The sequence below is a fragment of the Catharus ustulatus genome, chromosome 36 (genome assembly GCF_009819885.2).
Source record: "Catharus ustulatus isolate bCatUst1 chromosome 36, bCatUst1.pri.v2, whole genome shotgun sequence".
In the NCBI taxonomy this organism is placed as follows: domain Eukaryota; kingdom Metazoa; phylum Chordata; class Aves; order Passeriformes; family Turdidae; genus Catharus; species Catharus ustulatus.
Window position 1 is genome coordinate 1336185 of NC_046256.1, and position 27460 is coordinate 1363644.

The window sequence follows — 27460 nt, forward strand, 5'->3', positions numbered from 1 at the left end:
TTTCCAATTTCCCCCCATTTTCCCCCTATAAATTCAATTTTTTCCCCATTTTTTTCCATTTTTTCCCCATTTCCCCCCTTATGTTCCCCATAAATTCCATTTTTTTCCCATTCCCCCCCTTTTTTCTCTCATATTTCCTATTTTTCCCCCCTATAAATTCAATTTTTTCCCCATTTTTTCCCCATTTTTCCCCCTATAAATCCCATTTTTTCCCTTTTCTCCCCCATTTTTCCCCCATAAATCCAATTTTTTCCCATTTTTCCCCATTTTTTCCCCCTATAAATCCCATTTTTTCCCTTTTCTCCCCCATTTTTCCCATTTTCCTCCCATTTTTTCCATTTTTTACCCATTTTTTCCCCAATAAATCCCAATTTTTCCCATTTTTCCCTGACCTGGGCGTGTTGGCCTCGAGCCGCCCCCCTCTGGCCCGGGGCGGGTTTGGTGGCACCGGCGTCCCCTCGGCGCGGGGCAGGGTCACCTCCTGAGCCTCGGACGCGTCCTCGCCGCAGTGGGGACAGAAAATGAGACCCCCGAGGCGCGAGACGCAGGCGCGGTGGAACCGGTGACCGATGCGCACGTCGGGGTGGCACTCCAGGAATGTCCCCTGCAATTGTCACTCAGGGTCACTCAGAGTCACTGGGGTCACTCAGGGGTCACTCAGGGTCACTCAGGGTCACTCAGGGTCACTCAGGGGTCATTCAGTGTCACTCAGGGTCACTCAGGGGTCATTCAGTGTCACTCAGGGTCACTCAGGGGTCACTCAGTGTCACTCAGGGTCACTCAGGGTCACTCAGGGTCACTCAGGGGTCATTCAGTGTCACTCAGGGTCACTCAGGGGTCATTCAGTGTCACTCAGGGTCACTCAGGGTCACTCAGGGTCACTCAGGGGTCACTCAGGGTCACTCAGTGTCACTCAGGGGTCATTCAGGGTCACTCAGTGTCACTCAGTGTCACTCAGTGTCACTCAGGGGTCACTCAGTGTCACTCAGGGTCACTCAGTTTCACTCAGGGGTCATTCAGGGTCACTCAGTGTCACTCAGGGGTCACTCAGTGTCACTCAGTGTCACTCAGGGTCACTCAGGGTCACAGGGGTCACTCAGTGTCACTCAGGGGTCATTCAGTGTCACTCAGGGGTCACTCAGGGTCACTCAGGGTCACTCAGGGTCACTCAGGGGTCATTCAGTGTCACTCAGGGTCACTCAGGGGTCATTCAGTGTCACTCAGGGGTCACTCAGGGGTCACTCAGGGTCACTCAGTGTCACTCAGTGTCACTCAGGGTCACTCAGGGTCACTCAGGGGTCACTCAGTGTCACTCAGGGTCACTCAGGGTCACTCAGTGTCACTCAGGGTCACTCAGGGTCACTCAGTGTCACTCAGTGTCACTCAGGGGTCACTCAGTGTCACTCAGGGTCACTCAGGGGTCACTCAGTGTCACTCAGGGGTCACTCAGGGTCACTCAGGGGTCACTCAGGGGTCACTCAGGGTCACTCAGTGTCACTCAGGGGTCACTCAGGGGTCACTCAGTGTCACTCAGGGGTCACTCAGGGTCACTCAGGGTCACTCAGTGTCACTCAGTGTCACTCAGGGGTCACTCAGTGTCACTCAGGGGTCACTCAGGGGTCACTCAGGGTCACTCAGGGTCACTCAGGGGTCACTCAGGGGTCACTCAGTGTCACTCAGGGGTCACTCAGGGGTCACTCAGTGTCACTCAGGGTCACTCAGGGGTCACTCAGGGGTCACTCAGTGTCACTCAGGGGTCACTCAGGGGTCACTCAGTGTCACTCAGGGGTCACTCAGGGTCACTCAGTGTCACTCAGGGTCACTCAGGGTCACTCAGTGTCACTCAGGGTCACTCAGTGTCACTCAGGGGTCACTCAGGGGTCACTCAGGGTCACTCAGTGTCACTCAGGGGTCACTCAGAGTCACTCAGTGTCACTCAGGGGTCACTCAGGGTCACTCAGGGGTCACTCAGGGTCACTCAGTGTCACTCAGTGTCACTCAGTGTCACTCAGGGTCACTCAGGGGTCACTCAGGGTCACCAAAGGGATTTGGGGACAGAAAATGAGACCCCCGAGGCGTGAGACACACGCGCGGTGGAACCGGTGACCGATGCGCACGTCGGGGTGGCACTCCAGGAATGTCCCCTGGGGGGGGTCACAGGGGTCACTGGGGTCACTGGGGTCACTCATGGTCACTCAGTGTCACTCACAGTCACTCAGGGTCACTCACAGTCACTCAGGGTCACTCAGGGTCACTCACAGTCACTCAGTGGTCACTCACAGTCACTCAGGGGTCACTCAGTGTCACTCAGGGGTCACTCAGGGTCACTCAGGGTCACTCAGGGTCACTCAGTGTCACTCAGGGGTCACTCAGTGTCACTCAGGGTCACTCAGTGTCACTCAGTGTCACTCAGGGGTCACTCAGTGTCACTCAGGGTCACTCAGTGTCACTCAGGGGTCACTCAGGGTCACTCAGTGTCACTCAGTGTCACTCAGGGTCACTCAGGGGTCACTCAGTGTCACTCAGGGTCACTCAGTGTCACTCAGTGTCACTCAGGGGTCACTCAGTGTCACCAAAGGGATTTGGGGACAGAAAATGAGACCCCCGAGGCGCGAGACGCAGGCGCGGTGGAACCGGTGACCGATGCGCACGTCGGGGTGGCACTCCAGGAATGTCCCCTGCAATTGTCACTGGGGTCACTGGGGTCACTGGGGTCACTCAGTGTCACTCAGTGTCACTCAGGGGTCACTCAGGGGTCACTCAGGGTCACTCAGTGTCACTCAGGGTCACTCAGGGTCACTCAGGGTCACTCAGTGTCACTCAGGGTCACTCAGGTGTCACTCAGGGTCACTCAGGGGTCACTCAGGTGTCACTCAGTGTCACTCAGTGTCACTCAGGGGTCACTCAGGGGTCACTCAGGTGTCACTCAGTGTCACTCAGGGTCACTCAGTGTCACTCAGTGTCACTCAGGGGTCACTGGGGTCACTGGGGTCACTCAGTGTCACTCAGGGGTCACTCAGTGTCACTCAGGGGTCACTCAGGGGTCACTCAGGGGTCACCAGGGTCACTCAGGGTCACTCAGGGGTCACCAGGGTCACTCAGGGGTCACTCAGGGTCACTCAGGGGTCACTCAGGGGTCACTCAGGGGTCACCAGGGTCACTCAGGGGTCACTCAGGGGTCACTCAGTGTCACTCAGTGTCACTCAGTGTCACTCAGGGTCACTCAGGGTCACTCAGGGGTCACTCAGTGTCACTCAGGGGTCACTCAGGGGTCACTCAGGGGTCACCAGGGTCACTCAGGGTCACTCAGGGGTCACTCAGTGTCACTCAGGGGTCACTCAGAGTCACTCAGGGGTCACTCAGTGTCACTCAGGGGTCACTCAGTGTCACTCAGGGTCACTCAGGGTCACTCAGTGTCACTCAGGGGTCACTCAGGGGTCACTCAGTGTCACTCAGGGGTCACTCAGGGGTCACTCAGGGGTCACTCAGGGTCACTCAGTGTCACTCAGGGTCACTCAGGGTCACTCAGGGGTCACTCAGGGGTCACTCAGGGTCACTCAGTGTCACTCAGTGTCACTCAGGGTCACTCAGGGGTCACTCAGGGGTCACTCAGGGTCACCAAAGGGATTTGGGGACAGAAAATGAGACCCCCGAGGCGCGAGACACACGCGCGGTGGAACCGGTGACCGATGCGCACGTCGGGGTGGCACTCCAGGAATGTCCCCTGGGGGGGGTCACAGGGGTCACTGGGGTCACTGGGGTCACTCATGGTCACTCAGTGTCACTCACAGTCACTCAGGGTCACTCACAGTCACTCAGGGTCACTCAGGGTCACTCACAGTCACTCAGTGGTCACTCACAGTCACTCAGGGGTCACTCAGTGTCACTCAGGGGTCACTCAGGGTCACTCAGGGTCACTCAGGGTCACTCAGTGTCACTCAGGGGTCACTCAGTGTCACTCAGGGTCACTCAGGATCACTCAGTGTCAATCAGGGTCACTCAGGGTCACTCAGTGTCAATCAGGGTCACTCAGTGTCACTCAGGGTCACTCAGTGTCACTCAGTGTCACTCAGGGGTCACTCAGTGTCACTCAGTGTCACTCAGGGTCACTCATGGGTCACTCAGTGTCACTCAGTGTCACTCAGGGTCACTCAGGGGTCACTCAGGGGTCACTCAGTGTCACCAAAGGGATTTGGGGACAGAAAATGAGACCCTCGAGGCGCGAGACGCAGGCGCGGTGGGACCGGTGACCGATGCGCACGTCGGGGTGGCACTCCAGGAATGTCCCCTGGAATTGTCACTCAGGGTCACTCAGTGTCACTCAGGGGTCACTCAGGGTCACTCAGGGTCACTCAGGGGTCACTCAGTGTCACCAAAGGGATTTGGGGACAGAAAATGAGACCCCCGAGGCGCGAGACGCAGGCGCGGTGGAACCGGTGACCGATGCGCACGTCGGGGTGGCACTCCAGGAATGTCCCCTGGGGGGGGTCACAGGGGTCACTGGGGTCACTGGGGTCACTCAGTGTCACTCAGGGGTCACTCAGGGTCACTCAGTGCCACTCAGGGTCACTCAGTGTCACTCAGGGTCACTCAGGGTCACTCAGGGTCACTCAGGTGTCACTCAGGGTCACTCAGGGGTCACTCAGGTGTCACTCAGTGTCACTCAGTGTCACTCAGGGGTCACTCAGGGGTCACTCAGGTGTCACTCAGTGTCACTCAGGGTCACTCAGTGTCACTCAGTGTCACTCAGGGGTCACTGGGGTCACTGGGGTCACTCAGTGTCACTCAGGGGTCACTCAGTGTCACTCAGGGGTCACTCAGGGGTCACTCAGGGGTCACCAGGGTCACTCAGGGTCACTCAGGGGTCACCAGGGTCACTCAGGGGGTCACTCAGGGTCACTCAGGGGTCACTCAGGGGTCACTCAGGGGTCACCAGGGTCACTCAGGGGTCACTCAGGGGTCACTCAGTGTCACTCAGTGTCACTCAGTGTCACTCAGGGTCACTCAGGGTCACTCAGGGGTCACTCAGTGTCACTCAGGGGTCACTCAGGGGTCACTCAGGGGTCACCAGGGTCACTCAGGGTCACTCAGGGGTCACTCAGTGTCACTCAGGGGTCACTCAGAGTCACTCAGGGGTCACTCAGTGTCACTCAGGGGTCACTCAGTGTCACTCAGGGTCACTCAGGGTCACTCAGTGTCACTCAGGGGTCACTCAGGGGTCACTCAGTGTCACTCAGGGGTCACTCAGGGGTCACTCAGGGGTCACTCAGTGTCACTCAGGGTCACTCAGGGTCACTCAGGGGTCACTCAGGGGTCACTCAGGGTCACTCAGTGTCACTCAGGGTCACTCAGGGTCACTCAGGGGTCACTCAGGGGTCACTCAGGGTCACTCAGTGTCACTCAGTGTCACTCAGGGTCACTCAGGGGTCACTCAGGGGTCACTCAGGGGTCACTCAGGGGTCACTCAGTGTCACTCAGGGGTCACTCAGTGTCACTCAGTGTCACTCAGGGTCACTCAGTGTCACTCAGTGTCACTCAGTGTCACTCAGGGTCACTCAGGGTCACTCAGGGGTCACTCAGTGTCACTCAGTGTCACTCAGTGTCACTCAGGGTCACTCAGGGGTCACTCAGGGTCACCAAAGGGATTTGGGGACAGAAAATGAGACCCCCGAGGCGTGAGACACACGCGCGGTGGAACCGGTGACCGATGCGCACGTCGGGGTGGCACTCCAGGAATGTCCCCTGGGGGGGGTCACAGGGGTCACTGGGGTCACTGGGGTCACTCATGGTCACTCAGTGTCACTCACAGTCACTCAGGGTCACTCAGGGTCACTCACAGTCACTCAGTGGTCACTCACAGTCACTCAGGGGTCACTCAGTGTCACTCAGGGGTCACTCAGGGGTCACTCAGTGTCACTCAGTGTCACTCAGGGTCACTCAGGGTCACTCAGGGTCACTCAGTGTCACTCAGGGTCACTCAGGGGTCACTCAGGGTCACTCAGTGTCACTCAGGGGTCACTCAGTGTCACTCAGGGGTCACTCAGTGTCACTCAGGGTCACTCAGGGGTCACTCAGGGGTCACTCAGGGTCACTCAGTGTCACTCAGTGTCACTCAGGGGTCACTCAGTGTCACTCAGGGGTCACTCAGGGTCACTCAGTGTCACTCAGGGGTCACTCAGGGTCACTCAGGGTCACTCAGTGTCACTCAGGGGTCACTCAGGGTCACTCAGTGTCACTCAGTGTCACTCAGGGGTCACTCAGGGTCACTCAGGGTCACTCAGTGTCACTCAGGGGTCACTCAGGGTCACTCAGTGTCACTCAGTGTCACTCAGGGGTCACTCAGGGTCACTCAGTGTCACTCAGGGGTCACTCAGGGGTCACTCAGGGGTCACTCAGGGTCACTCAGTGTCACTCAGGGTCACTCAGGGTCACTCAGTGTCACTCAGGGGTCACTCAGGGGTCACTCAGGGGTCACTCAGGGGTCACTCAGGGTCACTCAGGGGTCACTCAGTGTCACTCAGGGGTCACTCAGGGGTCACTCAGGGGTCACTCAGTGTCACTCAGGTCACTCAGGGTCACTCAGGGGTCACTCAGTGTCACTCAGGGGTCACTCAGGGGTCACTCAGGGGTCACTCAGTGTCACTCAGGGTCACACAGTGTCACTCAGTGTCACTCAGGGGTCACTCAGTGTCACTCAGTGTCACTCAGGGGTCACTCAGTGTCACTCAGGGTCACTCAGGGGTCACTCAGGGGTCACTCAGTGTCACCAAAGGGATTTGGGGACAGAAAATGAGACCCCCGAGGCGCGAGACGCAGGCGCGGTGGAACCGGTGACCGATGCGCACGTCGGGGTGGCACTCCAGGAATGTCCCCTGGAATTGTCACTCAGGGTCACTGGGGTCACTGGGGTCACTCATGGTCACTCAGTGTCACTCAGTGTCACTCAGGGGTCACTCAGGGGTCACTCAGGGTCACTCAGTGTCACTCAGGGTCACTCAGGGTCACTCAGGGTCACTCAGTGTCACTCAGGGTCACTCAGGGTCACTCAGGGTCACTCAGGTGTCACTCAGGGTCACTCAGGGGTCACTCAGGTGTCACTCAGTGTCACTCAGTGTCACTCAGGGGTCACTCAGGGGTCACTCAGGTGTCACTCAGTGTCACTCAGGGTCACTCAGTGTCACTCAGTGTCACTCAGGGGTCACTGGGGTCACTGGGGTCACTCAGTGTCACTCAGGGGTCACTCAGTGTCACTCAGGGGTCACTCAGGGGTCACTCAGGGGTCACCAGGGTCACTCAGGGTCACTCAGGGGTCACCAGGGTCACTCAGGGGTCACTCAGGGTCACTCAGGGGTCACTCAGGGGTCACTCAGGGGTCACCAGGGTCACTCAGGGGTCACTCAGGGGTCACTCAGTGTCACTCAGTGTCACTCAGTGTCACTCAGGGTCACTCAGGGTCACTCAGGGGTCACTCAGTGTCACTCAGGGGTCACTCAGGGGTCACTCAGGGGTCACCAGGGTCACTCAGGGTCACTCAGGGGTCACTCAGTGTCACTCAGGGGTCACTCAGAGTCACTCAGGGGTCACTCAGTGTCACTCAGGGGTCACTCAGTGTCACTCAGTGTCACTCAGGGGTCACTCAGGGGTCACTCAGTGTCACTCAGGGGTCACTCAGGGGTCACTCAGGGGTCACTCAGGGTCACTCAGTGTCACTCAGGGTCACTCAGGGTCACTCAGGGGTCACTCAGGGGTCACTCAGGGTCACTCAGTGTCACTCAGTGTCACTCAGGGTCACTCAGGGGTCACTCAGGGGTCACTCAGGGTCACCAAAGGGATTTGGGGACAGAAAATGAGACCCCCGAGGCGCGAGACACACGCGCGGTGGAACCGGTGACCGATGCGCACGTCGGGGTGGCACTCCAGGAATGTCCCCTGGGGGGGGTCACAGGGGTCACTGGGGTCACTGGGGTCACTCATGGTCACTCAGTGTCACTCACAGTCACTCAGGGTCACTCACAGTCACTCAGGGTCACTCAGGGTCACTCACAGTCACTCAGTGGTCACTCACAGTCACTCAGGGGTCACTCAGTGTCACTCAGGGGTCACTCAGGGTCACTCAGGGTCACTCAGGGTCACTCAGTGTCACTCAGGGGTCACTCAGTGTCACTCAGGGTCACTCAGGATCACTCAGTGTCACTCAGTGTCACTCAGTGTCACTCAGGGGTCACTCAGTGTCACTCAGTGTCACTCAGTGTCACTCAGGGGTCACTCAGTGTCACTCAGGGGTCACTCAGGGTCACTCAGGGTCACTCAGGGTCACTCAGTGTCACTCAGGGGTCACTCAGTGTCACTCAGGGTCACTCAGGATCACTCAGTGTCAATCAGGGTCACTCAGGGTCACTCAGGGTCACTCAGTGTCACTCAGGGGTCACTCAGGGTCACTCAGGGTCACTCAGTGTCACTCAGTGTCACTCAGGGGTCACTCAGTGTCACTCAGTGTCACTCAGTGTCACTCAGGGGTCACTCAGTGTCACTCAGTGTCACTCAGTGTCACTCAGGGTCACTCATGGGTCACTCAGTGTCACTCAGGGTCACTCAGGGGTCACTCAGGGTCACTCAGGGTCACTCAGTGTCACCAAAGGGATTTGGGGACAGAAAATGAGACCCTCGAGGCGCGAGACGCAGGCGCGGTGGAACCGGTGACCGATGCGCACGTCGGGGTGGCACTCCAGGAATGTCCCCTGGAATTGTCACTCAGGGTCACTCAGTGTCACTCAGGGGTCACTCAGGGTCACTCAGGGTCACTCAGGGGTCACTCAGTGTCACCAAAGGGATTTGGGGACAGAAAATGAGACCCCCGAGGCGCGAGACGCAGGCGCGGTGGAACCGGTGACCGATGCGCACGTCGGGGTGGCACTCCAGGAATGTCCCCTGGGTGGGGTCACAGGGGTCACTGGGGTCACTGGGGTCACTCAGTGTCACTCAGGGGTCACTCAGGGTCACTCAGTGCCACTCAGGGTCACTCAGTGTCACTCAGGGTCACTCAGGGTCACTCAGGTGTCACTCAGGGTCACTCAGGGGTCACTCAGGTGTCACTCAGTGTCACTCAGTGTCACTCAGGGGTCACTCAGGGGTCACTCAGGTGTCACTCAGTGTCACTCAGGGTCACTCAGTGTCACTCAGTGTCACTCAGGGGTCACTGGGGTCACTGGGGTCACTCAGTGTCACTCAGGGGTCACTCAGTGTCACTCAGGGGTCACTCAGGGGTCACTCAGGGGTCACCAGGGTCACTCAGGGTCACTCAGGGGTCACCAGGGTCACTCAGGGGTCACTCAGGGTCACTCAGGGGTCACTCAGGGGTCACTCAGGGGTCACCAGGGTCACTCAGGGGTCACTCAGGGGTCACTCAGTGTCACTCAGTGTCACTCAGTGTCACTCAGGGTCACTCAGGGTCACTCAGGGGTCACTCAGTGTCACTCAGGGGTCACTCAGGGGTCACTCAGGGGTCACCAGGGTCACTCAGGGTCACTCAGGGGTCACTCAGTGTCACTCAGGGGTCACTCAGAGTCACTCAGGGGTCACTCAGTGTCACTCAGGGGTCACTCAGTGTCACTCAGGGTCACTCAGGGTCACTCAGTGTCACTCAGTGTCACTCAGGGTCACTCAGGGGTCACTCAGGGGTCACTCAGTGTCACTCAGGGTCACTCAGGGTCACTCAGGGGTCACTCAGGGGTCACTCAGGGTCACTCAGTGTCACTCAGTGTCACTCAGGGTCACTCAGGGGTCACTCAGGGGTCACTCAGGGGTCACTCAGGGGTCACTCAGTGTCACTCAGGGTCACTCAGGGTCACTCAGTGTCACTCAGGGGTCACTCAGGGGTCACTCAGTGTCACTCAGGGGTCACTCAGGGGTCACTCAGGGGTCACTCAGGGTCACTCAGTGTCACTCAGGGTCACTCAGGGGTCACTCAGGGGTCACTCAGGGTCACTCAGTGTCACTCAGTGTCACTCAGGGTCACTCAGGGGTCACTCAGGGGTCACTCAGGGGTCACTCAGGGGTCACTCAGTGTCACTCAGGGGTCACTCAGTGTCACTCAGGGTCACTCAGTGTCACTCAGTGTCACTCAGGGTCACTCAGTGTCACTCAGTGTCACTCAGTGTCACTCAGGGTCACTCAGGGTCACTCAGGGGTCACTCAGTGTCACTCAGGGGTCACTCAGGGTCACTCAGTGTCACTCAGTGTCACTCAGTGTCACTCAGGGTCACTCAGTGTCACTCAGTGTCACTCAGTGTCACTCAGGGGTCACTCAGGGGTCACTCAGGGTCACTCAGGGTCACTCAGGGGTCACTCAGTGTCACTCAGTGTCACTCAGTGTCACTCAGGGTCACTCAGGGGTCACTCAGGGTCACCAAAGGGATTTGGGGACAGAAAATGAGACCCCCGAGGCGTGAGACACACGCGCGGTGGAACCGGTGACCGATGCGCACGTCGGGGTGGCACTCCAGGAATGTCCCCTGGGGGGGGTCACAGGGGTCACTGGGGTCACTGGGGTCACTCATGGTCACTCAGTGTCACTCACAGTCACTCAGGGTCACTCACAGTCACTCAGGGTCACTCAGGGTCACTCACAGTCACTCAGTGGTCACTCACAGTCACTCAGGGGTCACTCAGTGTCACTCAGGGGTCACTCAGGGTCACTCAGGGTCACTCAGGGTCACTCAGTGTCACTCAGGGGTCACTCAGTGTCACTCAGGGTCACTCAGGGTCACTCAGTGTCACTCAGTGTCACTCAGGGGTCACTCAGTGTCACTCAGTGTCACTCAGTGTCACTCAGGGGTCACTCAGTGTCACTCAGTGTCACTCAGTGTCACTCAGGGTCACTCATGGGTCACTCAGTGTCACTCAGGGTCACTCAGGGGTCACTCAGGGTCACTCAGGGTCACTCAGTGTCACCAAAGGGATTTGGGGACAGAAAATGAGACCCCCGAGGCGCGAGACGCAGGCGCGGTGGAACCGGTGACCGATGCGCACGTCGGGGTGGCACTCCAGGAATGTCCCCTGGAATTGTCACTGGGGTCACTGGGGTCACTCAGTGTCACTCAGGGGTCACTCAGGGTCACTCAGTGCCACTCAGGGTCACTCAGTGTCACTCAGGGTCACTCAGGGTCACTCAGGGTCACTCAGGTGTCACTCAGGGTCACTCAGGGGTCACTCAGGTGTCACTCAGTGTCACTCAGTGTCACTCAGGGGTCACTCAGGGGTCACTCAGTGTCACTCAGGGTCACTCAGTGTCACTCAGTGTCACTCAGGGGTCACTGGGGTCACTGGGGTCACTCAGTGTCACTCAGGGGTCACTCAGTGTCACTCAGGGGTCACTCAGGGGTCACTCAGGGGTCACCAGGGTCACTCAGGGTCACTCAGGGGTCACCAGGGTCACTCAGGGGTCACTCAGGGTCACTCAGGGGTCACTCAGGGGTCACTCAGGGGTCACCAGGGTCACTCAGGGGTCACTCAGGGGTCACTCAGTGTCACTCAGTGTCACTCAGTGTCACTCAGGGTCACTCAGGGTCACTCAGGGGTCACTCAGTGTCACTCAGGGGTCACTCAGGGGTCACTCAGGGGTCACCAGGGTCACTCAGGGTCACTCAGGGGTCACTCAGTGTCACTCAGGGGTCACTCAGAGTCACTCAGGGGTCACTCAGTGTCACTCAGGGGTCACTCAGTGTCACTCAGGGTCACTCAGGATCACTCAGTGTCACTCAGGGTCACTCAGTGTCACTCAGGGGTCACTCAGGGGTCACTCAGGGGTCACTCAGTGTCACTCAGGGTCACTCAGGGTCACTCAGGGGTCACTCAGGGGTCACTCAGGGTCACTCAGTGTCACTCAGTGTCACTCAGGGTCACTCAGGGGTCACTCAGGGGTCACTCAGGGGTCACTCAGGGGTCACTCAGGGGTCACTCAGTGTCACTCAGGGTCACTCAGGGTCACTCAGTGTCACTCAGGGGTCACTCAGGGGTCACTCAGTGTCACTCAGGGGTCACTCAGGGGTCACTCAGGGGTCACTCAGGGTCACTCAGTGTCACTCAGGGTCACTCAGGGGTCACTCAGGGGTCACTCAGGGTCACTCAGTGTCACTCAGTGTCACTCAGGGTCACTCAGGGGTCACTCAGGGGTCACTCAGGGGTCACTCAGTGTCACTCAGGGGTCACTCAGTGTCACTCAGGGTCACTCAGTGTCACTCAGTGTCACTCAGGGTCACTCAGTGTCACTCAGTGTCACTCAGTGTCACTCAGGGTCACTCAGGGTCACTCAGGGGTCACTCAGTGTCACTCAGTGTCACTCAGTGTCACTCAGGGTCACTCAGGGGTCACTCAGGGTCACCAAAGGGATTTGGGGACAGAAAATGAGACCCCCGAGGCGTGAGACACACGCGCGGTGGAACCGGTGACCGATGCGCACGTCGGGGTGGCACTCCAGGAATGTCCCCTGGGGGGGGTCACAGGGGTCACTGGGGTCACTGGGGTCACTCATGGTCACTCAGTGTCACTCACAGTCACTCAGGGTCACTCACAGTCACTCAGGGTCACTCAGGGTCACTCACAGTCACTCAGTGGTCACTCACAGTCACTCAGGGGTCACTCAGTGTCACTCAGGGGTCACTCAGGGTCACTCAGGGTCACTCAGGGTCACTCAGTGTCACTCAGGGGTCACTCAGTGTCACTCAGGGTCACTCAGGGTCACTCAGTGTCACTCAGTGTCACTCAGGGGTCACTCAGTGTCACTCAGTGTCACTCAGTGTCACTCAGGGGTCACTCAGTGTCACTCAGTGTCACTCAGTGTCACTCAGGGTCACTCATGGGTCACTCAGGGTCACTCAGGGTCACTCAGTGTCACCAAAGGGATTTGGGGACAGAAAATGAGACCCCCGAGGCGCGAGACGCAGGCGCGGTGGAACCGGTGACCGATGCGCACGTCGGGGTGGCACTCCAGGAATGTCCCCTGGAATTGTCACTCAGGGTCACTCAGTGTCACTCAGGGGTCACTCAGGGTCACTCAGGGTCACTCAGGGGTCACTCAGTGTCACCAAAGGGATTTGGGGACAGAAAATGAGACCCCCGAGGCGCGACACGCAGGCGCGGTGGAACCGGTGACCGATGCGCACGTCGGGGTGGCACTCCAGGAATGTCCCCTGCAATTGTCACTCAGGGTCACCAGGGGTCACTGGGGTCACTCAGGGGTCACTCAGGGGTCACTCAGGGTCACTCAGGGGTCACTCAGTGTCACTCAGGGTCACTCAGTGTCACTCAGTGTCACTCAGGGGTCACTCAGGGTCACTCAGGGTCACTCAGGGGTCACTCAGGGTCACTCAGTGTCACGGGGGTCACTCAGGGTCACTCAGGGGTCACTCAGGGTCACTCAGGGTCACTCAGTGTCACCAAAGGGATTTGGGGACAGAAAATGAGACCCCCGAGGCGCGAGACACACGCGCGGTGGAACCGGTGACCGATGCGCACGTCGGGGTGGCACTCCAGGAATGTCCCCTGGAATTGTCACTCAGGGGTCACTCAGGGTCACTCAGTGTCACTCAGGGGTCACTCAGGGTCACTGGGGTCACTCAGGGTCACTCAGGGGTCACTCAGGGGTCACTCAGGGTCACTCAGGGGTCACTCAGGGGTCACTCAGTGTCACTCAGGGGTCACTCAGGGTCACTCAGGGGTCACTCAGTGTCACTCAGGGTCACTCAGGGTCACTCAGTGTCACTCAGGGGTCACTCAGTGTCACTCAGTGTCACTCAGGGGTCACTCAGGGTCACTCAGTGTCACTCAGGGTCACTCAGGGGTCACTCAGGGTCACTCACTGATCACTCAGGGTCACTCACTGATCACTCAGGGTCACTCAGCGGTCACTGAAGTCACTCAATGGTCACTCAGGGTCACTCAGCGATCACTCAGGGCTCACTCAGGCTCACTCAGTGTCACTCAGTGTCACTCAGGGGTCACTCAGGGTCACTCAGTGTCACTCAGGGTCACTCAGGGTCACTCAGGGGTCACTCAGTGTCACTCAGGGGTCACTCAGGGTCACTCAGTGTCACTCAGGGGTCACTCAGGGTCACTCAGGGGTCACTCAGGGTCACTCAGTGTCACTCAGGGGTCACTCAGGGTCACTCAGTGTCACTCAGGGGTCACTCAGTGTCACTCAGTGTCACTCAGGGTCACTCAGGGTCACTCAGTGTCACTCAGTGTCACTCAGGGTCACTCAGTGTCACTCAGGGTCACTCAGTGTCACACAGGGTCACACAAGGTCACCTGGGGCTTGACCATTTGGGATTTTTTGGTGTTTTTTTGTGTTTTTATGAATTCCCATGGGATGTTTATGGGATTTTCTTTGGGATTTTGGGGTGTCCACCCCAATGTCCACCCCAGTGTCCACCCCAATGTCCACCCCAGTGTCCACCCGCCCTGTCCCCACTCACAGCGGTGCAGAAGTGGCCACAGCCAGGACAGCACTGCTGCTTGACCATTGGGATTTTTGGGATTTTTATGAATTCCCATTGGATTTATGTGATTTTTATGGGATTTTTTTGGGGGATTTTGGGGTTTTTTTTTGATTTTGGGATTTTTGTGGTGTCCATCCCCCCTGTCCCCACTCACAGCAGTGCAGAAGTGACCACAGCCAGGACAGTACTGGTGCTTGACCATTGGGGTTTGGGATTTTTATGGGATTTTTTGGGGTTTTGGGGTTTTTTTGGGATTTTGGGATTTTTGGTGTGTCCACCCCACTGTCCATCCCAGTGTCCACCCCCCCGTCCCCACTCACAGCTGTGCAGAAGTGGCCACAGCCAGGACAGCACTGCTGCTTGACCATTGGGGGTTTGGGATTTTTATGGAATTTTTTTGGTTTTTTTATGAAATTTTTTTTGGGTTTTTGGGGTTTTTTGGGGAATTTTGGTGGGATTTTGGGGTTTTTTTGGGATTTTGGGGTGTCCACCCCAGTGTCCACCCCCCCTGTCCCCACTCCCACTGGTGCAGAAGTGACCACAGCCAGGACAGCACTGCTGCTTGACCATTGGGATTTTTGGGGTTTTTATGAATTTCCATTGGATTTATGTGGTTTTTATGGGGTTTTTTGGGGGGTTTTTTGGGATTTTGGGATTTTTGGTGTGTCCACCCCAGCGTCCACCCGCCCTGTCCCCACTCACAGCGGTGCAGAAGTGACCACAGCCAGGACAGCACTGGTGCTTGACCATTGGGGGTTTGGGATTTCTATGGGATTTTTATGGATTTTTTTGTTTTTTTTATGAAATTTTTGGGAGTTTTTTGGGGTTTTTTTGGGATTTTGGGATTTTTTGGGATTTTTGGTGTGTCCACCCCCCCTGTCCCCACTCACAGCGGTGCAGAAGTGACCACAGCCAGGACAGCACTGGTGCTTGACCATCCGCGCTCGGTGGCTCTCGCACAGAACCATGAGGGGCACGCGGCTCGAGGGGCGCATGGTCTCGCGCTTCAGGATGCTGCTGCCACACCCTGAGAGCTGGGACAGGTGAGACAGGTGAGACACACCTGGGACAGGTAAGGGACAGAGGGGGACAGTTTGGGACAGGTGAGACACAGGTGAGACAGGTCAGACAGGTGAGACAGGTGAGACAGGACAGGTGAGGGACAGGTGAGACAGGTGAGACAGGTGGGACAGGTGGGACAGGTGAGATATGGACAGCTGAGACAGGTGAGACAGGTGAGATACAGGTGAGACAGGTGAGGGACAGGTGAGCACACCTGGGGACAGTTTGGGACATTCAGGACACATCGTCTCACGCTTCAGGATGCTGCTGCCACACCCTGAGAGCTGCACAGGTGACACAGGACAGGTGAGACAGGTGAGATGGGACAGGTGAGACAGGACAGGTGAGACAGGTAAGGACATTTGGGGACAGTTTGGGACACTCAGCACGCATCGTCTCGCGCTTCAGGATGCTGCTGCCACACCCACTGAGCTGGGGACAGGTGGGACAGGACAGGTGAGACACACCTGGGACAGGTGAAACAGGTGAGCACACCTGGGGACAGTTTGGGACACTCAGGACACATGGTGTCACGTCTGACAATGCTGCTGCCACACCCTGAGAGCTGCGACAGGTAAGGGACAGGCGAGACAGGTGACGGGACAGGTGAGGGACAGGTGAGACACACCTGGGACAGGTGAGACAGGTAAGACAGGTAAGGGACAGGTGAGACAGGTGAGCACACCTGGGGACAGGTGGGACAGGTGAGGGACAGGTGAGACAGGTGAGACAGGTGAGGGACAGTTTGGGACATTCAGGACGCATCGTCTCGCGCTTCAGGATGCTGCTGCCACACCCTGAGAGCTGGGGACAGGTGAGACAGGTGAGGGACAGGTGAGACAGGTGAGGGACAGGTGAGACAGGTAAGGGACAGGAGAGACACACCTGGGACAGGTGAGACAGGTGAGGGACATTTGGGGACAGGTGAGGACAGGTGAAGGACAGCTGAGCACAGTTCTATCCCAGGTGGCCCAGGTTTGTCCCCAGGTGTATTCCAGGTGTGTTATTGTCCCCCAGGTGTGTCTCAGGTGTGTCACTGTCCCCCAGGTGTGTCCCCAGGTGTGTCTCAGGTGTGCCCAGGTGTGTCACTGTCCCCCAGGTGTTTCAGGTGTGCTCACCTGTCCATCCACGCTCTTGGTGGCCATGCACAGCCCGCGGTCACTGCCCCAATGGCCCCAGGTGTGTCACTGTCCCCAGGTGTGTCACTGTCCCCCAGGTGTGCCCAGGTGAGCTCACCTGTCCATCCACGCTCTCGGTGGCCATGCACAGCCTGCGGTCGCTGCCCCAATGTCCCAGGTGTGTCACTGTCCCCCAGGTGTCCCCAGGTATCCCTAGGTGTATCTCAGGTGTCCCCCAGGTGTGCCCAGGTGTGTCTCAGGTGTGCTCACCTGCCCGTCCACGCTCTCGGTGGCCATGCACAGCCCACGGTCGCTGCCCCAATGGCCCCAGGTGTGTCCCAGGTGTGTTATTGTCCCCCAGGTGTGTCCCAGGTGTGCTCACCTGCCCGTCCACGCTCTCGGTGGCCATGCACAGCCCGCGGTCGCTGCCCCAATGGCCCCAGGTGTGTCACTGTCCCCCAGGTGTATCTCAGGTGTGTCACTGTCCCCCAGGTGTGTCCCAGGTGTGCCCAGGTGTCCCCAGGTGTATCTCAGGTGTGCTCACCTGCCCGTCCACGCTCTCGGTGGCCATGCACAGCCCGCGGTCGCTGCCCCTCTCCACCTTGGGCGCCTCCATGCGACACGAGCACAGCGGCAGCTCCTCGAAACGCTCGGCCTCCGCCGGGCCTGCGCAGGTGGGACAGGTAAATACAGGTGACACAGGGACAGGTGGGACAGGGACAGGTGAGACAGGGACAGGTGAGACAGGGACAGGTGGGACAAGGACAGATGGGACAGGGACAGGTGAGACACGGACAGGTGGGACAGGGACAGGTGGGACAGGGACAGGTGAGACAGGGACAGGTGGGACAGGGACAGGTGGGACAGGGACAGGTGGGACAGGTGAGGGACAGGGACAGGTGGGACAGGTGGGACAGGTGAGCTCAGGTGGGGTCAGAACAGGGTCAGGTCAGGGTGTGACAGAACCAGCGACATGTTCAGGTGTGTCCCAGGTGTCCCCAGGTGTGTTCAGGTGTGTCCCAGGTGTCCCCAGCTGTCCCCAGGTGTCCCCAGGTGTGTCCCAGGTGTGTCCCAGGTGTGTTTATTCCCCCCCAAGTGTCCCCAGGTGTGTCCCAGGTGTCCCCAGCTGTACCCAGGTGTCCCCAGCTGTCCCCAGGTGTCCCCAGGTCTATCCCAGGTGTCCCCAGGTCTATCCCAGGTGTCCCCAGGTGTATCCCAGGTGTGTTTATTCCCCCCAGGTGTACCCAGGTGTATCCCAGGTGTCCCCAGGTGTATCCCAGGTGTGTCCCAGGTGTATCCCAGGTGATCCCAGGTGTCCCCAGGTCTATCCCAGGTGTGTCCCAGATGTGTTTATTCCCTCCCAGGTGTATCCCAGGTGTGTCCTCACCTGGGGGCTGGGGGCTCAGGGCCCCTCCCCCCGGCAGCTGCAGGCAGCCCAGGGGCACCTCGGTGTATTCGCTGGGGGGGGGTCCTGGGGGTCCTGGGGGGGACATGGAGGGGTCAGGGACCCCAAATTCCCCAAATCTCCCTCCCCAAATTCCCACATTCCCCAAATCCCAAATCCCCTTCCCCAAATTCCCTCTCCTCAAATTCCCCATTCCAAATCCCCCTCCTCAAATTCCCCCATTCCCCAATTCCCAAATCCCCCTCCCCAAATTCCAAAATTCCCCAAGTCCAAAATCCCCCTCCCCAAGTTCCCAAATTCCCCAAATCCCCCTCCTCAAATTCCCAAATTCCCCCAAATTCCCAAAATCTCCCTCCCCAAATTCTCCAGACCCCAAATCCCCCCCAATTCCAGGATCCCCCTCTTTTTCCCAATTCCTCCCCATTTTTGGGGTCCCATCCCCATTTTTGGGGTCCCATCCCCATTTTTGAGGTTCCCATCCCCATTTTTGGGGTTCCCATCCCCATTTTTGGGGGTCCCATCCCCATTTTTTGGGGTCCCATCCCCATTTTTGGGGGTCCCATCCCCATTTTTGGGGGGCCCATCCCCATTTTTGGGGTTCCCATCCCCATTTTTGGGGGTCCCATCCCCATTTTTGGGGGTCCCATCCCCATTTTTTAGGGTCCCATCCCCATTTTTGGGGTTCCCATCCCCATTTTTGGGGTCCCAGTCCCATTTTTGGTGTCCCAGTCCCAACTTTTGAGGATCCCATCCCCATTTTTCAGACTCCCAACCCCATTTTTGGGGTTCCCATCCCCATTTTTGGGGTTCCCATCCCCATTTTTGGGGGTCCCATCCCCATTTTTGGGGCTCCCAGTCCCATTTTTGGGGTCCTATCCCCATTTTTGGGGTTCCCATCCCCATTTTTGGGGTTCCCATCCCCATTTTCGAGGCTCCCATCCCCATTTTTGGGGTCCCATCCCCATTTTTGGGGGTCCCATCCCCATTTTTGGGGCTCCCATCCCCATTTTTGGGGTTCCCCTCCCCATTTTTGGGGGTCCCATCCCCATTTTTTTGGTTCCTATCCCCATTTTGGGGGTCCCATCCCCATTTTTGGGGTCCCATCCCCATTTTTGAGGTTCCCATCCCCATTTTTGGGGTCCCAGTCCCATTTTTGGGGTCCCAGCCCCATTTCTGAGGTTCCCATCCCCATTTCTGAGGTTCCCATCCCCATTTTTGGGGTTCCCATCCCCATTTTTGGAGGTCCCAGTCCCATTTTTTGGGTTCCCATCCCCATTTTTGGGGTCCCATCCCCATTTTTGGGGTCCCATCCCCATTTTTGGGGTTCCCATCCCCATTTTTTGGGTTCCCATCCCCATTTTTGGGGTTCCCATCCCCATTTTTGGAGGTCCCATCCCCATTTTTGGGGTCCCATCCCCATTTTTGAGGACCCCAGTCCCATTTTTTGGGGTCCCATCCCCATTTTTGGGGATCCCAGTCCCATTTTTCGGGTTCCCATCCCCATTTTTGGGGTTCCAGTCCCATTTTTGGGGGTCCCATCCCCATTTTTGGGGTCCCATCCCCATTTTTGAGGCTCCCATCCCCATTTTTGGGGGTCCCATCCCCATTTTTTGGGGTCCCATCCCCATTTTTCGGGTTCCCATCCCCATTTTTGGGGTCCCATCCCCATTTTTGGGGTTCCCATCCCCATTTTTGGGGGTCCCATCCCCATTTTTGGGGTCCCACCTCTGTCCTTGCCCCGGGGTTCCTTCCTCTTCCTCTTCCTGGAGGGTTTGAGCCAGGGACTTTCCTTCCAGCGGCGCCGGGCGCGGCGTCGGGCGCTGGACGCGCTCTGGGGGGGACACGGGGGGTCAGGAACCCCAAAAAAACCCCAAAATAATCCCAAAATTAACCCTAAATGGAGCTGGGCCCACCCAAAAACCCCAAAACAGCCCCAAAATAACCTAAAATAACCCCCTAAATCCTCCCCAGACACACCTGGGCACCCCAAATCCCCCCTAAACCTCCCCAAATTCCCCCAAATTCCCCCAAAACCACCCCAAATCCCCCTAAATCTCCCCAAATCCCCCTAAAACCTCCCCAAATTCCCCCTGAACCCCCCCAAAACCCCCAAATCCCCCCCCAAAACCACCCCAAAACCCCCTGAACACCCCCAGATCCGCCTAAATTCCCCCAAACCCCCCCCAAATCCCCCCCAAAACCACCCCAAATCCCCCTTAAATTCCCCTAAATCCCCCCAAAACCCCCCAAATCTCCCCCAAAACCCCCCTAAAACCTCCCCAAAACCCCCCAGATCCTCCCCAGACCCCCCTAAATTCCCCCAAATCCCCCCAAAACCCCTCAGATCCCCCTAAAACCTCCCCAAATCCCCCCTAAAACCTCCCCAAATTCCCCCAATTCCCCCCTAATCCCCCCCAGACCCCCCTAAAACCACCCCAAAACCCCCCCAGAACCCCTCAAACCCCCCTGAACCCCCCCCAAACCCCAAATCCCCCCAAATCTCCCCCAAATCCCCCCCCAAAACCACCCCAAAACCACCCCAAATCCCCCTTAAATTCCCCAAAACCCCCAAATCCCCCAAATCTCCCCCAAAACCCCCCTAAAACCTCCCCAAAACCCCCCAGATCCTCCTAAATTCCCCCAAATCCCCCCCAAATTCCCCCCCGACCCCTCCCCAGACCCCTCCTCACCCGATCCGAGGCGTTCCCGGACTCTTCATCCTCCTCCTCCTCCTCCTCTTCCTCCTCCTCTTCCTCTTCATCCTCCTCCTCTTCCTCCTCCTCCTCCTCCTCCTCCTCCTCGCTCAGGGCCTCTCCCGGCCCCTCCCCCTCGGACTGAGCCAGGGGGGGATTGGGGGAGGGGTCCTGAGACCCCCCCGGGGCTCCCCAAATTCCTCCCGGTGCTCCCAGGTCATTCCCAGTCCATTCCCAGTTCATTCCCAGTTCATCCCAGTGTTCCCAGTTCATTTCCAGTTCATTCCCAGTTCATTCCCAGTGCTCCCAGTTCATTCCCAGTTCATTTCCAGTTCATTCCCAGTGCTCCCAGTTCATTCCCAGTTCATTCCCAGTTAACTCCCAGTTCATTCCCAGCACTCCCAGTTCATTCCCAGTCCATTCCCAGTGCTCCCAGTTCATTTCCAGCTCATTTCCAGTGCTCCCAGTTCATTCCCAGTCCATTCCCAGTCCATTCCCAGTTCATTCCCAGTGCTCCCAGTCCATTCCCAGTGCTCCCAGTTCATTCCCAGTTCATTTCCAGTTCATTCCCAGTGCTCCCAGTCCATTCCCAGTCCATTCCCAGTGCTCCCAGTTCATTCCCAGTGTTCCCAGTTAACTCCCAGTTCATTCCCAGCACTCCCAGTTCATTCCCAGTTCATCCCAGCCCCTCTCCCAGTCCCTCCCAGTCCATCCCAGTCCATCCCAGTCCCTCCCAGTCCATCCCAGTCCATCCCAGTCCCTCCCAGTCCATCCCAGTCCCTCCTCAATCCCCTCCCAGTCCCTCCCAGTCTCTCCCAGTCCCTCCCAATCCCCTCCCAGTCCCTCCCAGTCGCTCCCAGTCCATCGCAGTCTCTCCCTGTCCCCTCCCAGTCACTCCCAGTCCCTCCCAATCCCCCCCCAGTCCCATCCCAGTTCCCCCCTAATCCCATCCCATTCCCCCTCAATCCCCTCCCAATCCCCTCCCAGTCCCTCCCAGTCCATCCCAGTCCCCCCCAGTCCCCTCCAATCCCCTCCCCAGTCCCTCCCAGTGCTCCCAGTTCCCCCAGTCCCACCTTGCTGTCCGAGTCCCCGTGCCCATCCACGCTGAACCCGTCGTAGAAGAGGGAGAAGCCCCCTCCCCCCTCCGAGTCCCAGTCCCGGGGGGGCGCCGCCATCTCCTCCGTCACCGTGATCTGGGGGGGCAGGGGGAGACTTGGGGGGTCCTGGGGGGGTCTGGGGGGTCCTGGGGGGGTTTGGGGGGTCCTGGGGGGATTTGGGGCAGTCCCAGTCCCGGGGGGGCGCCGCCATCTCCTCCGTCACTGTGATCTGGGGGGGCAGGGGGGGAAATTTGGGGGGTCCTGGGGGGGTCTGGGGGGTCCTGAGGGGGTCCTGAGGGGGGTTTGGGGGGGGCTTGGGGGGTCTTGGGGGGAATTTGGGATGTTTTGGGTGTTTTAGGATGTTTTTGGGGTGTTTTCGGGGTATTTTTGGAGTATTTTGGATGTTCTTGGGGAGGGGTTTCTGCACCTCCCAATAAACTCCATGATTGTGACATTCCGTTATTAATTCATTACTAACTCGTTACTAACTCGTTACTAATTTGTTACTAATCCATTACTAATCCGTTAATAATCTGTCACTAACTCGTTACTAATTCCTTACTAATTTGTTACTAATTCATTACTGATTCGTTACTAATTCCTGACTAATTCGTTACTAATTCCTTACTAAATCGTTGCTAATCCATTACTAATTAGTTACAAATTCCTTACTAATTAGTTACTAATTTGTTACTAATTCATCACTAATTTGTTACTAAATCATTACTAATTCATTACTAATGCCTTACTAATTCACTACTAACTAGTTACTAATTCCTTACTAATTCATTACTAATTCCTTACTAATTCGCTACTGTGTTGTTACTAATTCCTTACTAATTAGTTACTAATCTACTAATTAGTAACTAATTCATTACTAATTTGTTACTAATTCGTTATTGATTCATTACTAATTTGTTACTAATTCCCTACTAATTCCTTACTAATTCGCTACTGTTTCGTTACTAATTCCTTACTAATTCCTTAATAATTCCTTACTAATTAATTACTAATTCGTTACTAATCTGTTACTAATCTGTTACTGATTAGTTACTAATTAGTTACCAATTCATTACTAATTCGTTATCAATTCGTTACTTATTACTAATTTGTCACTAATGCATTACTAATTTGTTACCAATTCATTACCAATTTGTCACTAACTCGTTACTAATTTGTTAATTTGTTACTAATCCATTACTAATCATTACTAATTTGTTACCAATTTGTTACTAATTTGTTACAAATTTGTTACCAATGTGTTACTAATTTGTTACTAATTCATTACGTATTTGTTACTAATGCCTTACTAATTCGTTACTAATTCGTTACTAATTCGTTACTAATTTGTTACTAATTTGTTACTAATTTGTTACTAATTTGTTACTAATTCCTTACTAATTCATTGCCAATTTGTTGCTAATTTGTTACTAATTCCTTACTAATTCATTACTAATTCCTTATTAATTCTTTACTAATTCATTACTAATTCCTAATTCCTTCCTAATTCCTTACTAATTTGCTACTAATCCGTTACTAATTTGTTACTAATTCATTACTAATTTGTTACTAATTCCTAATTCATTACTAATTCATCACCAATTCATTACTATTTCCTAATTCCTTACTAATTCCTGACTAATTCATTACTAATTTGATACTAATTCCTTACTGGGGTGTTTTTGGGATATTTTGGAGTATTTCAGGATGTTTTTGGGTGTTTTTGGAGTATTTTAGGATGTTTTTGGGTGTTTTGGGTTACCTTATGATGTTTTTGAGGTGTTTTAGGATGTTTTTGGGCTATTTTTGGATGTTTTGGGGGTATTTCGGGTGTTTTTGGGGGCATTTTAGGATGTTTTTGGGGCAGTTTCTGGGATATTTTGGGTGTTTTTGGGGTGTTTTAGGATGTTTTGGGGGTGTTTTAGGTGGTTTTGGGGTATTTTAGGATGTTTTTGGGGCAGTTTTTGGGTATTTTGGGTGGTTTTGGGCTATTTTTGGATGTTTCTGGGGTGTTTTTGGGGTATTTTAGGATGTTTTTGGGGTATTTTGGATGTTTTTGGGTGTTTTTGGGTATTCTAGGATAGTTTTGGGGCAGTTTCTGGAGTATTTTGGGCGTTTTTGGGGTATTCTAGGATGTTTTTGGATGTCTTAGGATGTTTTAGGATGTTTTTGGGGTATTTTAGGCTATTTTTGGATACTTTGGGGTGGTTTTGGGTATTTTAGGATAGTTTTGGGCTATTTTTGGATGTTTTTGGGGCATTTTTGAGGTAGTTTGGGTGGTTTTGGGCTATTTTTGGATGTTTTTGGGTTGTTTTTAGGTTGTTTTTGGGTATTTTTGGATGTTTTTGGGGTCTTTTAGGATATTTTTGGGTGTTTTTGGGATATTTTTGGATGGTTTGGGGTTTTTTTGGGGTATTTCAGGATGTTTTTGGGGCAGTTTTTGGGCTATTTTGGGATGTTTTAGGATGTCTTTGGGCTACTTTTGGACATTTTTGGGTGTTTTTGGGGTGTTTTAGGACATTTTGGGGCAGATTTTTGGTGTTTATGGGCTGTTTTTGGGGCGTTTTTGGGATATTTTTGTGTGGTTTTGGGATATTTTTGGATGGTTTGGGTTTTTTTTGGGGTATTTTAGGATGTTTTTGGGGCAGATTTTAGGATGTTTTTGGGCTGTTTTTGGGGCAGTTTTTGGGGTATTTTGGGTGTTTCAGGATGTTTTTGTTCTGTTTTGGGGCACTTTTTGGGGTATTTTAGGATATTTTTGGGTGTTTTGGGGATATTTTTGGGTTATTTTGGGTGTTTTAGGATGTTTTTGGTGTGTTCTGGGTGGTTTTGGGGTACTTTAGGTTGTTTTTGGGGTGTTTTCAGGATATTTTTGTGTGGTTTTGGGCTATTTTTGGATGTTTCTGGGGTGTTTTTGGGTATTTTAGGATGTTTTTGGGGTATTTTGGATGTTTTTGGGTGTTTTGGGGTGTTTTTGGGTATTTTAGGATAGTTTTGGGCTATTTTTGGATGGTTTTGGGTGTTTTGGGGTGTTTTGGGTATTCTAGGATAGTTTTGGGGCAGTTTCTGGAGTATTTTGGGTGTTTTTGAGGTATTCTAGGATTTTTTTTGGATGTCTTACGATGTTTTTGGGTGTTTCTGGTGTGTTTTTGGGATATTTTGGGGTGTTTTAGGAAGTTTTTGGTGTGTTTTGGGGTGGTTTTAGGGTGTTTTGGGGTGTTTTTGGGTGTTTTCAGGATGATTTTGGGGTATTTTGGGTTATTTTAGGATGTATTTGGTGTGGTTTTGGTGTGGTTTTGGGTTGGTTTTGGGATATTTTAGAATATTTTAGGATGTTTTTGGGTGTTTTGGGCTACTTTATGACGTTTTTGAGGTGTTTTAGGATGTTTTTGGGCTATTTTCGGATGTTTTTGGGGCAGTTTTTGGGGTATTTTGGATGTTTTTGGGCTATTTTTTGATGTTTTTGGGGTGTTTTTGGGGTGTTTTGGGGGTATTTCGGGTGTTTTTGGGGGATTTTAGGATGTTTTTGGGGTGCTTTAGGATGTTTTGGGGTGTTTTGGGCTATTTTTGGATGCTTTTGGGGCAGTTTTTGGGGTGTTTTTGGGCTATTTTTAGGATGTTTTTGGGGTATTTTAGGATGTTTTTGAGTGGTTTTAGGGTGTTTTGGGCTATTTTGGGGTGTTTTTGGATGGTTTTGGGTATTTTAGGATAGTTTTGGGTTGTATTTGGGGTATTTTAGGATAGTTTTGGGTTGTATTTGGGGTATTTTAGGATAGTTTTGGGGCAGTTTCTGGAGTATTTTGGGTGTTTTTGAGGTATTCTAGGATGTTTTTTGGATGTTTTAGGATGTTTTTGGGTGTTTTTGGGGTGTTTTTGGGATATTTTAGGGTGTTTTAGGAAGGTTTTGGTGTGGTTTGGGGTGGTTTTAGGGTGTTTTGTGGTGTTTTTAGGTGTTTTAGGATGATTTTGGGGTGTTTTTGGGTTATTTTAGGATGTTTTTTGTGTGGTTTTAGGTTGGTTTTGGGGTATTTTGGAGTATTTTAGGATGTTTTTGGGTGTTTTTGGAATATTTTAGGATGTTTTTGGGTGTTTTGGGCTACTTTATGATGTTTTTGAGGGGTTTTAGGATGTTTTGGGCTATTTTTGGATGTTTTTGGGGCAGTTTTTGGGGTATTTTGGATGTTTTTGGGCTATTTTTTGATGTTTTTGGGGTGTTTTTGGGGTGTTTTGGGGGTATTTCGGGTGTTTTTGGGGTATTTTAGGATGTTTTTGGGGCAGTTTTCGGGATATTTTTGTGTGGTTTTGGGATATTTTTGGATGGTTTGGGGTGTTTTTGGGGTATTTTAGGATGTTTTTGGGTTGTATTTGGGGTATTTTAGGATGTTTTTGGGGTATTTTGGATGTTTTAGGGTGTTTTGGGGTGTTTTTGGGTATTCTAGGATAGTTTTGGGGCAGTTTCTGGAGTATTTTGGGTGTTTTTGGGGTATTCTAGGATGTTTTTTGATGTCTTAGGATGTTTTAGGATGTTTTTGGGGTATTTTAGGCTATTTTTGGATATTTTGGGGTGGTTTTGGGTATTTTAGGATAGTTTTGGGCTATTTTTGGATGTTTTTGGGGCATTTTTTGAGGTATTTTGGGTGGTTTTGGGCTATTTTTGGATGGTTTTGGGGTGTTTTTAGGTTGTTTTTGGGGTATTTTTGGATGTTTTTGGGGTATTTTAGGATATTTTTGGGTGTTTTGGGGGTGTTTTTGGGCAGATTTTGGGTGTTTCAGGATGTTTTTGGTGTGTTCTGGGTGGTTTTGGGGTACTTAAGGTTGTTTTTGGGCTGTTTTTGGGATATTTTTGTGTGGTTTTGGGATATTTTTGGATGGTTTGGGGTTTTTTTGGGTATTTCAGGATGGTTTTGGGGTGTTTTTGGGGTGTTTTTGGGCTATTTTAGGATGTTTTAGGATGTCTTTGGGCTACTTTTGGACGTTTTTGGATGTTTTTGGGGTGTTTTAGGACATTTTGGGGCAGATTTTGGGGCAGATTTTGGGGTGTTGTGGATGTTTTGGGGCTGTTTTTGGGGTTTTTTGGGTATTTCAGGATGTTTTTGGGCTGTTTTTTGGGTGGTTTTTGGGATATTTTTGGATGGTTTGGGGTTTTTTTGGGTATTTCAGGATGTTTTTGGGGTGTTTTGGGGGCAGTTTTTGGGCTATTTTAGGATGTTTTAGGATGTCTTTGGGCTACTTTTGGACGTTTTTGGGTGTTTTGGGGGTGTTTTTGGGGTGTTTTAGGACATTTTGGGGCAGATTTTGGGTGTTTATGGGTTGTTTTTGGGGCGTTTTTGGGATATTTTTGTGTGGTTTGGGGATATTTTTGGATGGTTTGGGGTTTTTTTGGGTATTTCAGGATGTTTTGGGGTAGATTTTGGATGTTTTTGGGGCAGTTTTTGGGCTATTTTAGGATGTTTTAGGATGTCTTTGGGCTACTTTTGGACATTTTTGGATGTTTTTGGGGTGTTTTTGGGGTGTTTTAGGACATTTTGGGGCAGATTTTGGGTGTTTTTCAGGTGTTTTTGGATGTTTTTGGGCAGTTTTTGGGATATTT

At 53.8% G+C, this 27460-nt stretch overlaps 1 protein-coding gene across 1 annotated transcript in view; it reads right to left on the minus strand.

Moving 5' to 3' along the window:
• The window catches only part of EHMT2 (euchromatic histone lysine methyltransferase 2), a 59685-nt gene that overhangs the window by 26538 nt on the left and 5687 nt on the right, over positions 1-27460 (minus strand). The window contains exons 7-13 of the mRNA XM_033084219.2: positions 21847-21966; positions 20771-20914; positions 19806-19911; positions 18063-18155; positions 17220-17341; positions 15386-15529; positions 393-604 (exon numbers count right to left, since the gene is read on the minus strand). Coding sequence (XP_032940110.1) covers positions 393-604; positions 15386-15529; positions 17220-17341; positions 18063-18155; positions 19806-19911; positions 20771-20914; positions 21847-21966 — 941 coding nt within the window. The remainder of the gene's footprint in view (positions 1-392; positions 605-15385; positions 15530-17219; positions 17342-18062; positions 18156-19805; positions 19912-20770; positions 20915-21846; positions 21967-27460) is intronic.